Genomic DNA, 20,663 nt, shown 5'->3' on the forward strand with positions numbered 1-20,663 from the left:
ACAGAGCATCAGTGAGACCACTGCAGAGAAGATAGCTTCAGTTGATGCCACAATTCTTAATATAGACAAGAAGTTGTCAAAGAATGAGGAAATTGCCATAAACATCACAAAGAGTATTCCAACTTGAAGTGAAGCTGGTGTCTATAGATGAATGTTATAAACTGCATAGCGAGTAATGCAGTTCTGTGGAGCTAGCCTAGCTTCATTATGAATCCCACATTGAGTTTTTGAAGGGCACTGCCTGTGCAGCTACATTTGCCCCCTGCAGGTCTAGAGCGAGGAAGGCTGGGTCGTTTTCATAATGGTAGTGTGTGCTGTTGAAGGAGATTCTTGCCCCAAGTCAATGTTTCAGCCTGTGGGGTCTACCTTTCCTGATCTGCAAGTGGGCTGTAGCTAACGTTTGAGTGGCATCACTTGAAGGGGACAAATAATTGCTTTTCTTTGACTACAGCCATACCACACTAAACAGGAGTCAGGAACTACAAAGCATAAAAAAGACTGTTGGTATAGGATTGAAAGTGACTCTTGCTTCATGCAAAACAATTGCTTCCAGTGTTGTTTTTTGTTTAAACATCTTTGTATTGACTTATATCACATAACAGTCCGGATATACATCCGAGTATAACATCACTGCTTGCATAATTGTACCAACATGAATTATTACAATTTGGAATAAGTAGATTAACTGTATTAAAAGATCTGAAGGTGAAAAGAAAACTAGAAACATCACCACAATGAGATTGTGTATTATGTGTTAAAAGTAAAGCTGCTGGTAGCTCAAGGTGGTCAAGTGTCATCTTTATTCTCTATTAGAATAACAAGGGAATCCCACGTATCCACGCCCTTGACCATCACTCCCCTGTCTCGAGGAGAATGCAGTAGTTGCGCCTCTGCCTTTGCCCAGTGCAACAGCTCTCCTGTCCAGCAGTGCGTGTTCGGCACATTTGGTGCCTTCCACTGCATCGCCAGGAGGCGTTTATATAACACGAACGCCAGGTTGATGCACCTGCACACCTGGTTCCCTCCTTTGGGTCTCGGGCGGATCCCCAGTAAACAGGATTCGGGCGTGGGAGATAACGGACGACCCAACCATTCAGCTGTCAATTAAGTTATGGTTTTTCAGGACCAAAGCACCGGGGGACAATCCCACGCCATATGAAAGAAAGTAGCATATGGGTCACCACATCTCGGGCATTCTTGACTAGCTTTTGGGAACATACGCCGGAGCCTATGCGGGGATAGGTAGGTTTGATGTAAGTAAATAAAATTGTGTGTATCTGAATCTAGGATTGCGTGATACTTTGTGTGTCAAATTAAGTGCTGTGTTCCATTCCTGCTGTGTCAGTGGCGTAGAGAGAAACATGTCCCACCTAGCCTTTGCTTTTGCCTGAGCCACCTTTGGGCTCCCTAGCAGAGAACTGTATATCCGAGATGTATTGAGCTGTGTGCCCAAACCAGCTAGTAAATCGCGTAGGATAGAGGCTGTCGGGGGTTTGTGTTCCCCGCATTTCCATGTGGTACTTACGAGGTGGTGTAACGCACAGTATGTTATAAACCAACCCTGACCCAGGTCATGGGCACTCACGAGTGCAGCATCGGACAGGAACTTACCCTCCTTGAAAATTACCCCTATTGTTTGTATGCCCATTGTGGGCCAAGAAGAGAATCTATGCTGACTGGCCATCCTCCCGACATTCGGGATGGACATCAGGGGAATCCTAGGTGAGTATAGTGTGGTCCGATTCCCGTCTAACACATAGCGACGCCAGTTCCATCGAGCTGCGTTCAACAGGATGTTATGTAGGTGCGAAGGGACACTGTGGTCTAGCAGCCATCGCAACACATTAGTATGTCCCAGGTAAGCATATACCAACCGTGCTTCTGAGCTTGGGGGGGGGTCCTGCATCCAGCGCGAAATCCAGTGTATCTGCGCTGCTGCATAATACAGTTCGTAGTGCGGGGCACCTAGTCCTCCCTGGGTAAGCGGTAAATATATGTTGGCTAGAGCCACCCGCTGGCGTCCATTGCCCCACACCAAGTCGGTCAACAGACTGTCCAGAGTCCCAAAGAAAGTACGAGGAAGTATAAGAGGCAGTGCAGACAATGATATAGCAGCCGTGGAAGTATGATCATCTTTGCAGTCACCACTCTCCCCAATGGGGATAACGGGAGTGAACACCAAAAAGGTAAGGAGCCTCTGATGGATCTGATCGTACGTCCCAGGTTCCCTTCTCTGAGATCCGTTGTACTATGGTATATATGAATCCTGAGGTATTTGAAGGTGGTATAACACCATGGCAAAGCATATGTCAAGGACATGGTCCATCGAGTCTCCAGAACCAGTGGCTACGGAAATAGATAGGACTTTGTCCAATTCACGTGCAAGCCAGAAAGGACTCAAAATAAATCCAGCAGCCGCAGTAAATCCGAGAGGGACTCTGAGCAATTGCGTAGATATATTAGCGCATCGTCCGCATATAGGGAGACGATTCGGTATGCATCCCTATCAAGTATGCCCCTCTCTGGAGCCATACTCCTTAGCCGTGCAGCCAGCGGTTCAATCGCCAACGCAAACAATATCTGTGAGAGGGGACAGCCCTGCCTCGTGCCTCTGCTGATGTTAAACCCGTCCGATATAATCCCACCCGTTTTAACCCTTTCTGTCGGACCTGAGTATAAGACGGTAATCCAACACAAATGTTTTGCTGAAACCCATGCGCCTCAGTGCCTCCATTAAAAAGGGCCAGCCCAGAGTATCAAATGCCTTTTCTAACGATACAGCTACACGTTCATACTCCGATTCTGGGGCCTCCGCCATGAGACTTATGAGACATCGTATATTGATGAAGGTGTTGCGACCGGGGATAAAGCCTGACTGGTCTTCATGGACTAGGGTTGGCAGCAGTGGGAGAAGGCTATTCGCCAAGACCTTCCCCAATAATTTACAGTGGAAGTTTAACAATGATAGGGGACCGTACAACCGAATATGTAGTGGATCCCGGCCTGGTTTAGGGAGAACCACTATTATCGCTTCGCGTTGTGATTCCGGAAGCCAACCCTCTGTAATGGCCTCGTTTAACACTTGTAGATACAGTTTAATTATCTGTGCAGAGAATGTACGGTAATACTCTGCTGGTAAGTCATCACTGCCCGGAGCTTTATTGTGGGCTAATTGGCGTAAAGCCTGGTGAATCTCTTCTAGGTCTATGGGCTTCTCCAGTTCCAGCACCTGTGATGAGGAGAGGTGAGTCAAGTGGAGCGCATTAAAAAAGTCCTCCAATTGCCCTGATGTTGGGGGGGGGGGGGGCCGTGCCACATATAAGGTACTATAGTATTGCTTGAATGATTCATTTATTTCTGATTGTGTACTGACTAAGACACCAGATTCCGTATGGCGCCTATGGGAGTGTGCTGTTGTTCACCACGTATTAACCAGGCTAGTGGCCTACTAGAGCAGTCCACCTTGGAATTCGTCCGGCCTACATAGTGGCGGTAGTCGAACTGCCGCAAGGTGCGAGTCGATCTCAGTCCATTTTGCACATGTCATACCCAGAGCTTCCAGCTTCACTGTGCCTGACGCTACCCCTCGTTCCGCCTCACGGAACCGTCTCAGTCTGTTGCAACTCACGTACGAGCTTGCGTCGCACCCCTCCTGCCATCGACATACACAGGCCTCTCACCACCCCTTTGTGTGCGTCCCATTCCATTGCCCGTGAGGATGCAGTCCCCTCATTAAGTGTAAAATAATTGTTAATGTGCTCTGCTATTTCTAGGCGAAACGGGGTATCTAGCAGCAGGCTCAGTTGTAGGCGCCAGGAGAGGATGCATGTGACCGTTCTGCCCCACTGAATGGAAGCCAGAGGGGAGTGATCTGATATGGTTTTCGCCAGATATGAAGCCCTGGTAAAGGTGTGAATCAGCCCATAAGAGCTGAACAACAAATCTATTCAGGTGTGGAGGCGATGAACCGGGGAGAAAAAGGAATATTCCCTATCTAATGGGTGTACATGTGTCCACACATTACTAATTCTCCTTTCTAGCATCCAAGACTGAAGCACACGTGAAGTTTTTCTACTAGGGGTGCCTTCAAGTGGGGGATGGGATCTGTCTATATCCATGTTTGGCACGCAATTTAGATCACCTCGCCATATGCTTTGTAGCGACGGGTCCCGTAGAAGTTTGGGGGGTGACTGACAGTAGAAAGTCACCCTGTTTTGCATTTAAGGCATATAGCCCCTCTATAACTAGTGGTCTCCCACACAGGGACCCCTCTAATTGAACATATCTGCCCTCTTTGTCTATTTTATTGCATTCTACAGTGGAAGGGACTCATGGGGCAATCCACACTAACACCCTCTTCGCGAATGCTGATGTCCTAGTGCTATAGGCCAGTCCGGGCCATTTCCTATTAAGACTACTTAGGTCTTCTGATGTGAGGTGCGTTTCTTGCAATATAGCTATGTGTATTTTAGGACGCTTAAGGTATGCGTATATCCTGCAATGTTTAGCGGCACTAGCCATGCACCGCACATTTTATGTCAAGATATTATACGTGGTTTAAGTGCAGAAGAGCGCAGCATGTGATGTGTTCCGATGAGTGTTGTCTCTGGGTTGCAAACATCACGACAATCCACAGCATCCACACACCCACTCCCCCCCTCAGCACCACCCACGAGCAAGAAGAAAACTATATATAAGAAGAGAGTGTGAAAGGAAAGAGAACTTACGGGGGCTAAGCCAAAATTGTAACACGTTGGCACAACTGGTGCCACTAGAAACAACTGTTAGAACCAGTTCCCTTCGGAGACCCATGTGGGTATGGGGAGGCATAGATAGAAAAGGTGTAAGGACTGCAGTCCATGGCCCACCCGGAATATTCTGCACTCCTGCGCCGTCCCGGGCACTCCACCATCCATATGAGTGAAGATGCCCAAGTCCATTTCCGGCGGTGCGACTATGCAGACTGACAGACATAGCCCGTGAACATAAGAGCTGACATTTCTCGCCCGTCATCACAGGGCAGGTGTACGCCAGTCTATGTGCTCCACTATGATGCTCTTCTGTCCCATCGAGTTAGATTATACCCAACCCACAACGAAAGGCGGCTTTAAATGTCATCTGCTGTGCGCAGGGTATGTTCTGGACCAAATATCAACGGGGAGGTGGGAGGACTGGAGCGACTCTGCGGTGAACTTGAGTCCATAATTTTGTCCTCTCGGCGAGCTGAGCACTGCGCCGCCGCGAACAGATTAGCATCTTTTAAGGCCTGTGCTTGACTTTCCGCCGCATGCGATCTAGATGTGCACATCTCAGCCCCAGTTCTCTTTCTCCTTTGGGGACAGGGGTGAGCCATTCATCCTGCTTGTTATTCTCCTTAGTTGAATCCACCAGATTTTAGGCGTGTAACCAGGTCCAGGCGTCCTCCGGGGACGGGAAGGCGTGGGTCCTTTCCCCATCTATCACCCAGAGGTGTGCTGGGAACAGTAGTGAATGAGTGATGTTGCTTTTGTGTAGAAGTTACATAACTCTCGTGAAACAGGCCTTTTTGCATTGTACCTCCACAGTACAGTCAGGGTATGCCGTGATGACATTATTGTTCATTCGAATAGGGCCCTGTGATCTAAAGCATTGAAGGATCTGGTCCCTGTCGCAGTAGTTGAGAAAACGTGCAATTAACGGTCAGAGGGAGGGAGCCCCCAGGAGCAGTGGTCTGCCCAATACCCAGTGGGCCCGTCCCACTACCAGCGATGAGGATGCATTATGTAACAGCACTGTGTCCTTCAACCACTGTTCCAGAAAAACTTTGGCGTTTGGTGTCTCTACCCGTTCCGGGAACCCCAGAAATCTGACATTGTTCCTTCGCGAACAGCCTTCTGCATCTTCTGCTCTGTGCTGTAGGTGTGAGATGTCCATTTCCATTTGCTGTAGCTGGTCTTTCAGCTCACCAATGTCGGGTTGAACTGTACTAAGCGCTGGCTCATTGACGGTGACTCTGTCCACAAGTTTACGATGATCTGTTCTGAGTAGATTTACTTCCAGTGCCACTGAGTCGATTTTCCCCTCTAATGATGTTTTGGTATCCAACACAGCTTGTAGGAGCTTATCGAACTGTGCAGAGTGAGTGCGCAGTGTTTCATTCACTTGATGCAGGGCAGTGGCCTGGTCATCAATGGCTCCTGCAGGGGGTGGCATCTCCCCCTCTGCAGTTTCCTGCACCTTTGTTGGTTTTGGTTTGACCATGATCATTTGTGGTTCCAAAATGCAGCGAACTCCGCCTCCTATCTTGCTCTGCAGAGAAGTATGTACTAGCACTAACTTTTATTCCACTCCGGGCCTCGCTTCGATGGTTTGTGTTAGGGCATCCCCAGGGCCCATCATTCCGACTCCCTGGGTGGGCCGCCTCATCGGCCGGCCTCTGGGTCAGGTAACTTCAAGAATGGCTGTGCCAGTAGCGCTATCTTTCGTATGGTCACTTTATTACTGGTGGTGAAATTATGTTTCTACGGCGGTCTGTGTGGTAGTAAAAGCGGTCACCCAAAGTCTTGCTTCCCTCCCCCAGTGCAATACTTGCAGTGAGGTCCGTGGTTATTTCTCACTGCCCCTTGGGCACAGTATCAGTCCAGGCTCCCAGTCTTGTTGGAGGGGGGGAACCCTGCCACTGCCATCATCCCTGAATGTCACTGTTGGGGCAGTTCAGCTCCATTTAACTGTGTGCTAGCACTGCCCATTGATCAGCACTTATCCTGTGCCTTTCACTAAGTGTACGCCCTCGGGCCCCAGAAGAGTCAGCTCTTACTATTGTAGGCCTTGCCACTGCTCCAACCGATCAGTCAGTCATCCATCAGGCCTGGTGGTCCGTCGCTCCCATTAGGGGGGCTCCTCCTTCCTCGGTTCGTCCTGGGCCCTCCATCATCCACCGACATGACAGCACAGTACTTCAGCTGACCTCCGGCCACACTGCAGCGGACCCCCTAGCTGCAGGAAGCGCAGCACCCCCTGGCCGGAGGGGTACGGCCCCAGCGTTCTATTGGGGCCCAGGTGATCCGGTCCTCACTCAGTCAGCAGTCCACCGTCGGCACACCCGGGCCCAGGTTGGCCCACTGGCATACTCCTCTTCTTTCGTCCTCGGGCCCGCTCGGCCCTAAAAAAAAACCAGGCCCAGTGGTGCCACTGCTGCTGCCCTGCAGGTGACGCCTCCGCCACGCGGCTGAGTCTCACCTCCGCAGAGAAGGCTCCGACTCTCGCAGACCCGACCGCAGGGTTTGCGCATTCATTCAGATGGTCATCTGCACGCCCCCTGTCTGGAGAAGGGGGGGGGCGAAGGGGAAGAGTTGTCGCCACGAACTGAAAGGCAGGCACCGGGATGGTGCAGGGCAGGAGAGACAACATATATTTGTCGAGCCGTGAGCGGAGCTCTTTATGAAGCGTCTTGGCCACACCCTCCTTGCTTCCAGTATTGTTAGCAATTGTTTTGTAACTCCTTTCTCCGACTTCATTAAGGACAACTCCCAGTATCACAATTGTGCAGAGAATATGTTGTGATTCTCTTTTACATCTTTTGTATTTCTATTGTACTACTCCTTATACCGTCTGCTTTATAAAAAATATTTTTTCAATATATTTTTTTTTTTTTAAAGTTCAAATATCTATTCATTTTATTGCCCGTTCAAGATAAAACAAAACTCTTCCTATTTTGTGGTTAGACAACAAGTGACTCAAACTTCTTTGCTGTTGCTTCTTTCTCACACATTAAAGTATGCGATGACTCACTATTTCTAAATGCCCTTTACACATCCTGTCTATTCTGTAAGAGACCTCTCTACAGCTCTTCAGATTGTAAAGGATCCTGACCTACGCAGTTTCTTCAGCTCTTTCCCATTAATAACAGTCAGTGGTTTTGTGCATCCTGGCCAAACGCCCATTGTTACTAAAGGGGCATGATCGATTGCTGATATTTTGATAATCAGGCATTTTACATCTTCTTTCCAACAGTACATTTTGCCATGAACTGGGACAAGCACAGTAATCTCATTCATCTTCATCCAAACCTACTACCTTTAAGAACTCTAATTCTACCTTAACACTGCAATATTTAGCTGAAGGGTGTATAGAAAATAAGATGTTATTATCTGCTCACAAAGCATCACCATTCACTTTTGAGATACAACAAAATCAGTGTTGGATGCAACATAAAATTATGCCAGGAAATACATCCTCATTAGATTCCATTACAGCTGCTTGTAATATCGTAACCTTCTAAGGGGCAGAGGTGTAATTTAGAGTTTCTGGAATGGGAGAACTGCGGCGCTTCTTCTGCTCCATCAAATTTGTGTTTACCCCAACTCATTCAAAGAAAATTTCCAATTTATAAACAAGTAGCCCTATTAACAGATCAGTGACACATCCACTCCAGCAGAAGTTCTAAAATTGGAGTGAGGCGAAGGGAGACGGTTTATTTTTTTCACTCCTGTCCTTGCTCGGAGTAGGCATTTTAAAGTGTGTTGCGGGTGGAGGATCCCAAATAACCCTCCAAGTCCCTCCCTTTGTTCTGATTCTGTGGCTAGTTTGATAGTTTTCGGAAATCCAGGCTGCCACTAGCATAGTAGCAATCATGTGCTTGATTTCACTTTTTAAAGGGATAATTTAACATAATTGCAAATGTTTGGATTGTAAATATTTTCAAAGAAGCCAATTTTATAGAATAATAATAAATATATATATATTTTAGTCATTCTGGGAGTACCCAAAGATTTTTTGTTAACATTAGGTAAGGAGTGACAGGAAAAGATTTGAAGATCACTGCACAACAGCATGATGTGAAGAAGGGAGGATAGAAAGTTGGTTATAAACAGTGCTGAACTGTTAGCTGTTAGAAAGGCTAAAAACCAAAGCACTCCCCAAACCCTCAGGATTAGGGCACTTCCTCCATATTAAAAAGATGTATTTTCTGCAAGCATACCATAAACAACATTATATACTGCACTCAAGTTGGGAGGAACTGACAACATTAAAGTTCCCTTATCAACACAAACATGCTGGATCGGAATCATCACAAATCATCCACTGCTTACAACACGATAAATCATGAGGAAAAAACCATTGGAAGATGTAAGGAAAAACACACTGAACAAAACTTTCAGTAACAGGTTACACAGAAAACATAGATTTCCCCAGCTTGATGGCTAGAAAATCGGGATTTTATTAACGGCACAAAGGCTAAAGTTATTGCAGTCTCCTTTATTGCCACTACTGGCAGCAGCCCCTTTAAAGAATACAGAACTTCAACAAAATTCCAAACTCAGCAAAAGACCAGAACTTCCAACTATCTTCCTTCTTTTTTTAGCGTACTGCCGACCACAACATAAAATACATTTTCTATTTACTTCACAAATTTATAAACCAAAATCCAAAGATTTCTCCTGTAATCTGGAATGACCGTTTCTCATCAGATCCATGCTTCTTCCATGTGCTTCTTATTGTTATGCATGGGTTATAACAAAAAAACAAGAATAACCATAGAGATGGGTTTAAGGGAGGGGATAATACTAGCTTCCGTGTCTTTTTTAAAATCCAGATTTTCTGACCAAGCTGGGGAGAATCTAGGTTTTATGGCAAGATAGGAGGCTAACATTATTGCAAGTTTAAAGCCTCTTTAATAAACAAAAAGGAGCATTCACAGCAGGTTTAAACTAAAATCTCCTGAAAAATCCACCATTCAACCAGTCCGCACCCCTCAAAATATCCTGCAATGCACCTCCCAGCATAAATGCTTTCGAAGCATGCCTCACAGAACGTGCACCAAACAAACTCACACCCACACCTGAATTCATCACTTTTTTCACCCGACAAGCAAGAGTAGGCACAGACGCAACTTAATAAGAGTGTCTAAAAGATAATAACAACTGCTTATCAGATAATAATCTTAACTGTGTACTTTCCTACTCTTTAACGCAATGAGCCACACACAACCTCTCATGCTTTAAATATGGATAGAAGATAGATCCTGAATTTGTCTTAGTCCTTTTATTCAAATAAAAACATACCCTTCTGAACAAAAAATCCTTCAATTATATCCAGTGCTCTCACATCTGAAACTCTTCTAAATGATAGAAAACACAGTAAAATAGTAAACTTCTGAGACAAATCCCTCAAGCTCAATTCTGCATTGTTACACAATCTTTCAAGATAATTAAGCACCTTAGTAGCATCCCTAACAGAAATGTACCTTAAGAATGGTGGTTACAATACTCTTATACTTCCCATCAAATGCTTGACCAAAACATTCTGCTAAACGGTAACACCATACAATAGAATGTGTCCTGCAGCAATTGTAGATCTATGAACATTAATGGTTCTGTAAGACAGATCGGACTTAAACAAATATGACAAATAATTTACCATCTCTATAACATCCACTGAAATGGGATTTGATCCCTCTCCATGCACCAGCATTTTTGCCATGTCAATATATACATCTTCCTGGTGCCCAGGATTTCCTATTAAGATTTGAAACCTCCTGCGAAAGTCCTGGCACCTCCCAAATAAGTCTGAAATTTTCCATGACGCCAGCCTCAACTGAGCTGACACTACCATGTCGCGAATGTCTCATAATGGACCCAACAGAATTTCCTGGAATACTGGAAAGCGAATAGGAATGTCTACTGACATCTCTAGAAGAATCAGGTGCCACACCTGTGACTTCCAAAGAGGCGTCACCAACACCACTGTCTCCTTCCATCTGCGTACTATCAAAGTCACAAAAGTAATCACTGAGAACAGTGGAAACGCATATGGCTTGAGACTCCTCCAATCCTGCCTGAATGCATCTCTTCCTGCTGACTCCGGATGCCAGCTGAATAATTTCTCTAACTGGGCTTCAAACTCTTCGCAAACAGATCCACCTGACAAACACTCAAGCCTTCCCAACATTCTCATACAAACTGACCTGTTCAGTGTTCAATCGCTCAAGTCCCTGTAATTCTGCGAATACCAATCGGCCTCCACATTTTTCAACCCCTGAATATGTTCCACCTGTATTAGAACATTCTGGCTCAAACAATAATCCCAGAAGATCTTTGCTAGATCTGCCAAATCTTTCAATCGCGAACCCACCATCTTGTTCACATATCTCACCGCCGATACATTGTCCATGCTCAAGAGTACTGAACACTGTGCTTTGCTCTTCGTGAAACTCCGTAGAACAAAAGATCCAACCAAGAGTTCTAGACAGTTTATATGAAGTTTTCCTTTCTTCTCTGTCCATATATTGCCAGTTGAAATTGCACCACAACGTACTTCCCAACCTGCCAAACTCACATCTTACTCGATTATCTCCGGATTCTCTCCAAATATAGCTCTTCCATTCAAAGCCTACATATTCCTTAACCACCACACAAGCTCCCCTTTTGTTCCTCCAAACGCATAATTTGCTCCTCATACCACTTCTCAAATGCCTTGCCTTCAACCTGTGAAGTGCCCAATAGTTCAAAGGAGCTTGAATCATGGATGTCAGCAGTCCTACCACTCTTTCTAACATTCTTAAAGAAATCATATTCAACACTTTTAAAATGTCTTTCCTTATTCTCTTTAAATTCTCCTTGACTAACTTCAACTGACCTTGCACTGTATCCACCAAAAATCCCCAAAACTGAGTTTCCAGATTCTGAGTCAGACACAACTTCTGTCGGTTCACTACAAAACCTAGATCCTCAAACAACAATATAGCCCTCCTCATGAGTTCCTCTACCTTTAACCTGCCCTGATCCATTATCAAAATTACATCCAAATAAATTATCAGATGCACACCTCGTTCCCTTAAGAATGATGCCACAGGATGATGCACCTTCGTAAAACACCAAGGGGGGTGGGGGGAGACAGCCCAAAAGGACACGGAAAAACTTCCACATCCTTCCAGCCCACCTGAACTGGAGAAATCTTTGATGTAGTTCCCAAATTGGAACTTTCTGATAAGCATTCTTCAGATCCAAATGAGTCATCCAATCCCCTGTCTGTAAAACAAAAACATCTCACAGCATATGCATCCCTTCCATCTTGAAATTAAGGTACTGAATCCAATCATTTAGATATCTCAGATTTATTACCAGCCTCGTGCCTTTGTCTTTCTTTTCTACAAAATAAATATTGCTTACGAAACCTTCCAAGTGATTTTTCGCTACCACAATCGCACCTTTCCTCTCCAATTTTTTAACTTCCTTGCTTACCAACTCCACAAATCGGAATTTAATTTTATCATTGCTGGAAGTCTGTTCTGAACCGGTTCCTACACACACTCTAAGTGGTAGCCTAAGACCATCTCTAGAACCCATGGGTTTTTTGTTATCGGAGTCCAACTAAGGTAAAATTGGGCAAGTCTGCTGCCCAACTTTAAATGGATAACAGAAGTGTCTTGACTTACCTGAGCCACAGGTTCAATGCTCTCCACGGCTACCTCTAGACCTCGCTCTTTGTCTCTGGGGATAGAAATTACCTGGCTGATAGGAGGTCGGTTACTGGTAGGGCTTATAGCCTCGTGTAGATGAAGATCTACTGTCACCCTGGCCTCAGCCAGGGAACCAACCTCACGTTCGCCCAGCCCCTTTGAAAACTCAACGGTCAAAGTCTTTTTTATATGTATCGCGCTGAGACTTCTGGAAGGAACTGAATGCTCCTACATACTTGGACATCTCTTTAATAAATGCACCCCCAAACAACACTCCATTTGCCTCCCGGCCTGCCTCACTACTGACCACTCTACTAACTTAGGATCCATTTTTTTATTTTTACAGGAAATTGTTCCTCCTTTCTACAGAAATGGCTGTTTGCATTCCTGAGAAGAGACACAGCCCTCTGGACTTACTCTCTTAATTCATCCACATATAGTGTTTTATTTTTTGCAATATAGGCATCCTCAGCCATATCAAATATTTTAGTTAGTGGGCCCGTGAGATCCAAAATTCTATCTTTGCACAATCTTACACACTTGTCTAATCTGTTCATTGGATCTTGACGCCCTTTAACAATGAAAGCTAATATTTTAGTATCCAGTTCCAGTTTAACAGCAATTTTATTTCCGAAATTTGGTCTAGGGCACTCCAATCATAACCTCATTTTAACATCCTTCAGCCATGTCTCGACATACTCTGCCACAAGCAGAGCCAGAGTCCAATCAGTAAAGAGACCCTGCATCATCACCTTCATCTCCTTTGACTTGCCCTGACCGCTAAACAGTGTCAATATCTCTGTCATCAGAGTCAAAACCTGATGAGCAACTTGAACCTCCACGTGTCAGATGAGTCATTGCAAAGGACAGACAAATGCCCAAGTACCCTTTTAGATTTATTTGTAGCTTTCCCTGGACCCTTCGTCAGGTCCCCATGCGGGTCCTTGACACAACCATGTTTTGTGCAGCCACAAAACCCTATGTCTGTCCCTGCTGTTTTACACTTCTCTGTCACAATCTGATCCATCTCAAGATGCTTACGTTTCCTGCTCATCTTACCCCCTCTTTTTAATAATGAACCCTCTCCTGCAAACCAAAATCTTTCATCTTGACTTTCTATGCCTTTTTCTTGGAGCAAATCATCAATCTTATTCTCCATTTTGTCCAAATCTGCTGTAAATGTAGTCATTATATTACAAGTTCCAAGGAACTACCCATCTCCCCGACAGTATGAGATTCCGACGCAATATCCTACAATCCCAGCTATCAGAAACACCTTCCTTACACTAGATACTAATTTGCTCAAATCCGTACATACCAATTTGCTCAAATCTGAAAATATCTAAATAAACTGTCTTAACTCCAAATATCTACTCCAGGTGTCTCCAAGCAGTTGTTTGTGCGCTACTAGTAGCTCCCCGACACATTCAGAGAAGCTCACAGCCTTGAGTTATTTTTTAAATAAGCACAGAGTCATGTTTTCCTTTTAAACTTTAGGGAAGGCTGTGTTTATTTTACATTAGTATCTTTAGGTTGCGGATAGCAGGGTCTGATAATGAGCAGTGCTGGAGTAGGGTTTATGACCCAGGGCACAGGGGTGAGGAACTGAAGCACAGGGGTGAGGCATTTAACTATTAAATAAAAGTCCTTGTCAGCTCAATACTGGAATGTGACAAAACTAAAATAAAAAGTTACCTTAATCAACAACTCTTCATTTTAATTGTTTCCCCAAGTGTTGCATGTACAAGCAGCAGGTCTTTTGCTCCCGGTAGCCAGTAGACACTGTGCCATACAAAACTACAGTCGTTTTTTTGCTTTTTTTTTAATGGGAGAAATTTAAAGTGGAGAATAATAGTTCTATGAAACATTAAGTGAAGCATGTTTCTTCACTTTTAATTCTTCCCATTTAAACAAATGGCTGTATTCTTCTGTTACAAATATGGCACCCTGTCTACAGACCACTAGGAGCAAGATACCTGGTGTTTGTAAATGTGCCATTTGGAAACGGGAGAACATTTAAATGGTGAGTTTTATAGAATCCATATTAACATAAAGGTAACTCTCAGTTTAATTTTCTCCAATTTTAGAGTGTCTCCTTAACACACTGCAGGCATCTTCCTCTCAGTGCCTGGTAGACATAGTGCCATATTTAAAACTGAAGAATAGAGCCATTCCGCATCCGGAAAACCACAGCCGTAGAATGATCTTTCGCCTACCTCGCAGCAAACAGCTGGAACAACCTGCTAGCGCACCTCAGACAGAGCCCATCACTCACTATCTTCAGGAAGAACCTCAAGACCTGGCTCCTTCAAGGAGGCACAGACCCACCACTAGTGCCTTGAGACCCTCTCGGGTGAGTAGTTGCACTTTATAAAAACTGATTGATTGAAATGGGATCAATTTAAAGTGCCGAAAAATGTTCCATGATATGAACATGTGTGCAGAACACTGGTCTGCACTTTAAAGTTCTGTGAATTAAAAAATGGTTGTATGTTTGTGTCAAACATGTAATGGTGCCACATGTGGCAAAAGGTATATTCTGTGCGACAAGTACATACGACCCAACTCCCTGTTCTCATACACATATATCCCATTTATATGCACACATGTTCGAATATCCCCAAAGACCACACTCTCCCTGAGACACATGGCAGCCCTGTCACGGTGCCCATAGTCAAAGTATTTTGTTCAAAACAGTATCTGGTTGTATGGACATTAGGTTTAAAGTTAAATAAGCTGGGCGTGGGGCAGTCTAGTAACAGTACCAGTTGCTTAGCTTCCAGTAGCTCATGATGACTTTCACTGATCAGAAGTAGCTTTCACTACAGAAAAGATTGGCGACCCCTCACCTACTCCTATCTCTACTATCCCCTTAATTTACTTTTAATCTAACAAACCCTTAACCTTTTGACTGTTCACTTCCTTCGCTAAGGAAAATACACTGTTACAATTGATAACTGAAAACATCTTCTTGACCCCCAATATGACATCACACTGTTCCCATTGAAAACATAGCAATATTCCCAAAGTGTAAATATGGCCGCCATGCACGTAATGCGTGCCAAAACACAGAAGTTCCTATCCACTTATAATGAGGGAATTAACCATAACCCAACCAAAGCCAACGTGACCAGCTCCCGGCTTATGAAAAACAGCACTACCACTGTCAGACTTCCTAAACACCAACCATGTGAGTAAATGTTCTTATTTATATTTATTTTGGGATTAAACTGCTAACCCGCTCCCCTCAAGCGGCGAAACTGCCTTCCTAATATGCCGTGCTCACGATCACCACTACCAGCCTCAAAGACCAGAGCAAGCATGGTGCACATCACACATGCACTGCAATCTTCTGCACAAACCCAGGCCTAATCAGAGCTGCAAGACCTCAATAGTAGCAACGTGGAAAATGTACAATTTTTTTCTTTAAAGCTACAAACTTGTTTAAAAGTAAAATTTAAAAATCTACAATTAAAATCAAACGATTTGGACACTAATCCCGAATACTCTGCCAAAACAGTTTTAAACCACATTAACATCAAAATAACTACTCAGCAACATATTAATCACATATAACCCACACATCTTTTGCTTTCTTTCTTTCAGTGTATATGTAACGAAAATGTACTTAACTCTGTGAGCAGCAGCAAAAAAAGGAGGAAGATAGTGGGGAATTCAGGCCTTCTGCTGAGTCTGAACTTTTGATGAAGTTCTATATTCTTTAAAGGGCTGCTGCAAGTAGTGGCAATAAAGGAGATGGCAATAATGTTAGCCTTCCGCCTTGCGAAAAAAATCAAAGGCTGCAAATTATAATCCTAGTGCTAGTCTCTGTTTTTTTTGGGAGAACAAAATGAGTAGTGGAACAGAAAGTGTTTGACACATGGGTGTCAAATATACCATTAAATACATTTGAGAGTTTCACAGAAAAATCTTCATTCGTTTCCTGTGATTCCCTAAAACCCCAATGTTTGGAATTTGAACAAGTCCTAATCAAAAGCTGCAAAATTGGTGCACCACTAAGAAGACAATAGCGGACAGAAGGGTCAGGTAGAGAGGGAGCAAAGAAAAGCAGCCACAGAGAAGGGAAGTCCTGAAAGGTGGCTAATGTGACTAGCATGAAGGTGAAGGAGGGTCACAGCTCAGATATGTTATGGCAGCCTGCTTGCTTTGTGCTTCTCAAGCAGACTGTCACCAAGATGCAAGTGGGAGCTGAATAAGAGAAGGGTCGTCTATCCAATAATGTTTAAAAGACTCATTTCACAGAAAGGTTTACTGGGATTCGAGTAAACTTTCACCTACCTGTAGAATATTTTCTTCTGCACCATTAAACAGAAATATGATTGCATGCGTTAAGGGTTCGGAAGACCTGGATAACACATGCAGAACTTCGAGCATCACTGCACAGCTGACAGCATCGTCACTGGCACCTGAAAAAATTTAACAATACTAGTTTGCAATTGCATATTGTACATTTTATTTCAGTGTAGGATTGGCTAATTCACAACTAAAAGTCAGACTGAATGAAAAAATGAAATACCTTTATTGCTCGATTAATAAAACAACATTGCAATACAAAACATAATAAAATTACCTGTTGCTAGAGTCAACGGTTAAGTTCTTAAAAATGCTTGAAAGCAATGAGAACTAGAGTTTTAACGGAGGCTGCATAGAGTCATTGGGAGCCCTGCCTGCTCGTTACAGACATTGATAAAGCTGCCTAGTCGGACTCGAAAGAAAAGCTAGCCTCAACGATCATGAAGAAAGTTTTAAACAAAAATTGAGAGAAAGAGGTAAAAATTGTGAACTAACATTTAGTAGCTGATGGCCAAGGCACTCTACATTTGCAAACTTTTGCCTGTTCGGAGCCAGAGCGGAAACATCTGTACGCAGCACATTCGTAGATCATAAGTGAGGATTAAAACTAAGTTCTTAAGGTGGAAATAAGACATATAAACTTTTATTTGCAATGTGTTGTCCTCAACACTGTACGTATCAGCAGTTATCCGAAATCAGCCATGGTCAGTTTCTTTTGAAGCAGTTCTAAGTACTCTACCCCCGGCAGCAGAATGGAATTGACTCATCCTTGAGCCAAGCTATTATCACCAGTCTGCAGGAGCAGATATTAGGAGTTAAAAAGTCAACTTTTTAGTAGCTTCTTTCTTTCTGGGCCTAGATCTGGTCAGGTACAACACACATGCAACAATGATTTCTGATTATAGCCACATAGGTGGCAGTTTTGGTCAAGATACTGCTCTTTCCAGGGTGGGCGAGCATCTTTGGTCTCGAAGAATCCCATGCGATAAAGCAAGAATTGTTGTTTTGTTTAAATGGAGAAGTGTTCAGCTAAGTAACCTTGAGGATACAGAGTCGAATAAGACCCTAAAACTGCCCAAGCGTGCCGTCTTTTGGCTAAGGAGGCCTCGTCTGTGATGAGTGAAAGAGAGCAGAGATATTAGTTAATCTATTAAATTCAGACTTCCTCATGCCACATTTCCATGCATCTTCCATACCCTGACTAATGCCTTGGTTTAGGTAGCTTCCCCAAGATCCTTTTCTATTATTGGTTTGTTGTGCCTGCACTTCTTGCCAGCAGAAGTAGGGTATGGAAGTATTCTCTGCAAGCCGTAGCCTCCCTGATGCTTTGAGAAAGGCTCCCTGCCGCTGAAAAAAGTGATTTTTTAAGCCCATCTCCAGTCTGACCTGGGCTGGAAAGGCACTTTTTGGAATGTTGAAGAAAGGTGTGTATGGTTCAACTTGGCTGGTATTTAATGAGGGAATCTCTTGGCCCTGCAGTACTTCGGTCTCATAAGAAATGGCTGGAAGCAACTGGGCTCACATGATTTTTAGGAGATGAGACCAATTTGGACAATCCAGCTTCCTCTTAAGCAACTTGAAACTATAAGTTAGTGAGTGGGCCTTTGCCTGGATCAACAGCAGGTGGCGTTTCCATTTCAGAGTGGTTCGAGATGGACTCCTAAATATTTATATGACTACACAACCTCCACTTTTTTTTCTTCTAGAAACCAACAGAATCATTTATGATTCACCCTATGGAGAATCATCAGGGTTTTTTTGGCCAGGTTTATTTATAGACCTTACTGGTCCATAAAAGTTTTAAGCGCTGGTAGACTCTGTTGCAGGTCTGGTGGGGTGTCACTCAGTAGTAAGATGTCATTAGCATATTGTAGGCACCCTACTTTCTCTGGACCTAAAGCCGGGGGAATGTGATTTGCCTGTGTCAATGCACTGGCAATGTCTGCCAGATAAAATTGAAAAGAATTGGGGCCAGAACACAGCCTTGCTTTAGGCCTGACTTTGTGGGAATTCTTTTTGTGAGTCTGGTGCCATCTCAGATTTTGACCTGGACCCAAGTGTCAGTATAAATGTCTATATTAGCCCTTTGCAGGTTGTGTGGGATGCCCCATTTGGCCAACTTGGACCAAAGCCTTTCCCTGAGGATCTAGTTGAAGGCCGAACTTAAGATCAACAAAACATGCGTAAAGGCTCAACTTCCTGTGGCTGGCCTTTTCCACAATAAGGGAGAGAGCAATTAGATTGGTTGACATTCCCAAGCCTGCCCTGAAGCCCGTTTGAAATCTCAGACGAAGTATATTATCATCTGCCATAGTCTGAAGATTTTGTAAAAGTCAGACGGCATTTGGAGTTCAGCAGAAGAAATATGTGCATGATAATTGACAGCGGCAATGGATTTTGATTTGCCAAAATCATAACATTTATTGTTTTAATAGACGTAGACTTGGGGAGCAATACTCTATGCTGTATTTAGCACTATGCAGTGGTATTAAAATCTTTGTGTTCTCTTTATTTAAGCAGTGATTTTTATTTATTACTACAAATCTGTTTACTGAAGTCGTTTATTGAAGATTTTCACAAATCAAAGGAATATACAACACAGAACACTGATAGCACAGGAGATGCGTCAAGCACATTACCATAAATTGCAGTATTACAGTAGTAGGCAACAATTTTACACAGTGATCATAAGGCAGTCAGTTCCACGCAATCACGGTGCACTCAAAGAGGGAGCATGCTGGATATCTGTACATGTGCCCACAGGAGAATAGAAAGGATAACACAAGTGAACAATAAAGATCAGAGTAGTACATTGCATCATCAGCAAATCGTAAGTATGCCTTGCTATGTCAGGGGGATGCCTAATCTGAGCCTGGGCAGTGTAAAGCAAGTATTCCAGGTGGGTGAAGTAGTAAATCGATGTTTGCCAACCAGAGACTTCTGACAGCAAAGCATATTGTTCGGCTACTAGCTTTTGATGTTGAGGTGCTTATTTGCCTCCACCAATTCCAAGACAATTTTCATTGATCACACAGTTGTGACAATACACAAATCTCTGAGATGCATTTCAGAATACCAACTGAAGAGTGTCTAGAACATTTTAAGAAAAAGTCACCATTAGGAAACGGGTGATTCCGAACTGCCAGGGGCCGTCAAGTAAAATAATAACACTGAACACGACAGGCTTAGGTCTGCATGAGGCAACAGGGTTCATTTGGTACTCATATAACCTGTGATCATCACATTCTGGTACCATGAAATGTAGCTAAGCTATTTTCACACAGTAACCAAATATTAGGACAATTTCAAGAACTGGAAGCAAAATTGCATGATAGCACATCAGAACAGGTTTAGTTATTACCAGCTTAGAGGCTTTGTCATTTGCTCAACTACTGGAGCAGTAACACCAAAAGCCCATCCCTTTTGACAAACGTGAACATGTTTAAGGGCTCAAGACACTTAAGGCTTTATTTAGAGTTTGGCAGACAGGATACTCCATCTTGGACGGAATACTCCACTGTGGACAGGATACGCCATTCAAACATGGCGAATGTCCTGTCCTTTGTATAACAAGTTATTTATATCTTTTGGCACTTACACTTTGGCAGGCATGATATCACCCTCCATTTTTGAGAAAGCATCCCGTCCACCAAGCACTAAATAATGCCTTTGATATCAAATGTTTAGAAAACACACGGTGATACAAGCATAAAATCAAAATGAAAACCCGTGAACCAAGAAGGCAAGGCACTTGCTAAAAATTAATGTGAAGTCACAGCATAATGTCATCCATTTGAACTGAACTGATACTGCGTACAACTGGTATCATGTTGCAGACAAACGCACAAAATATATTTGTGTGCGTCTGATCAGTGCTAGGGATGCCATGTAGATACCACTGGAAAACAGT

At 43.8% G+C, this 20,663-nt stretch overlaps 1 protein-coding gene across 1 annotated transcript in view; it reads right to left on the reverse strand.

Moving 5' to 3' along the window:
* The window catches only part of ERMP1 (endoplasmic reticulum metallopeptidase 1), a 438,183-nt gene that overhangs the window by 262,931 nt on the left and 154,589 nt on the right, over positions 1-20,663 (reverse strand). Inside the window, exon 3 of the mRNA XM_069240202.1 lies at positions 16,739-16,866. Coding sequence (XP_069096303.1) covers positions 16,739-16,866 — 128 coding nt within the window. The remainder of the gene's footprint in view (positions 1-16,738; positions 16,867-20,663) is intronic.

The sequence above is a fragment of the Pleurodeles waltl genome, chromosome 1_2 (genome assembly GCF_031143425.1).
Source record: "Pleurodeles waltl isolate 20211129_DDA chromosome 1_2, aPleWal1.hap1.20221129, whole genome shotgun sequence".
Lineage (NCBI taxonomy): Eukaryota > Metazoa > Chordata > Amphibia > Caudata > Salamandridae > Pleurodeles > Pleurodeles waltl.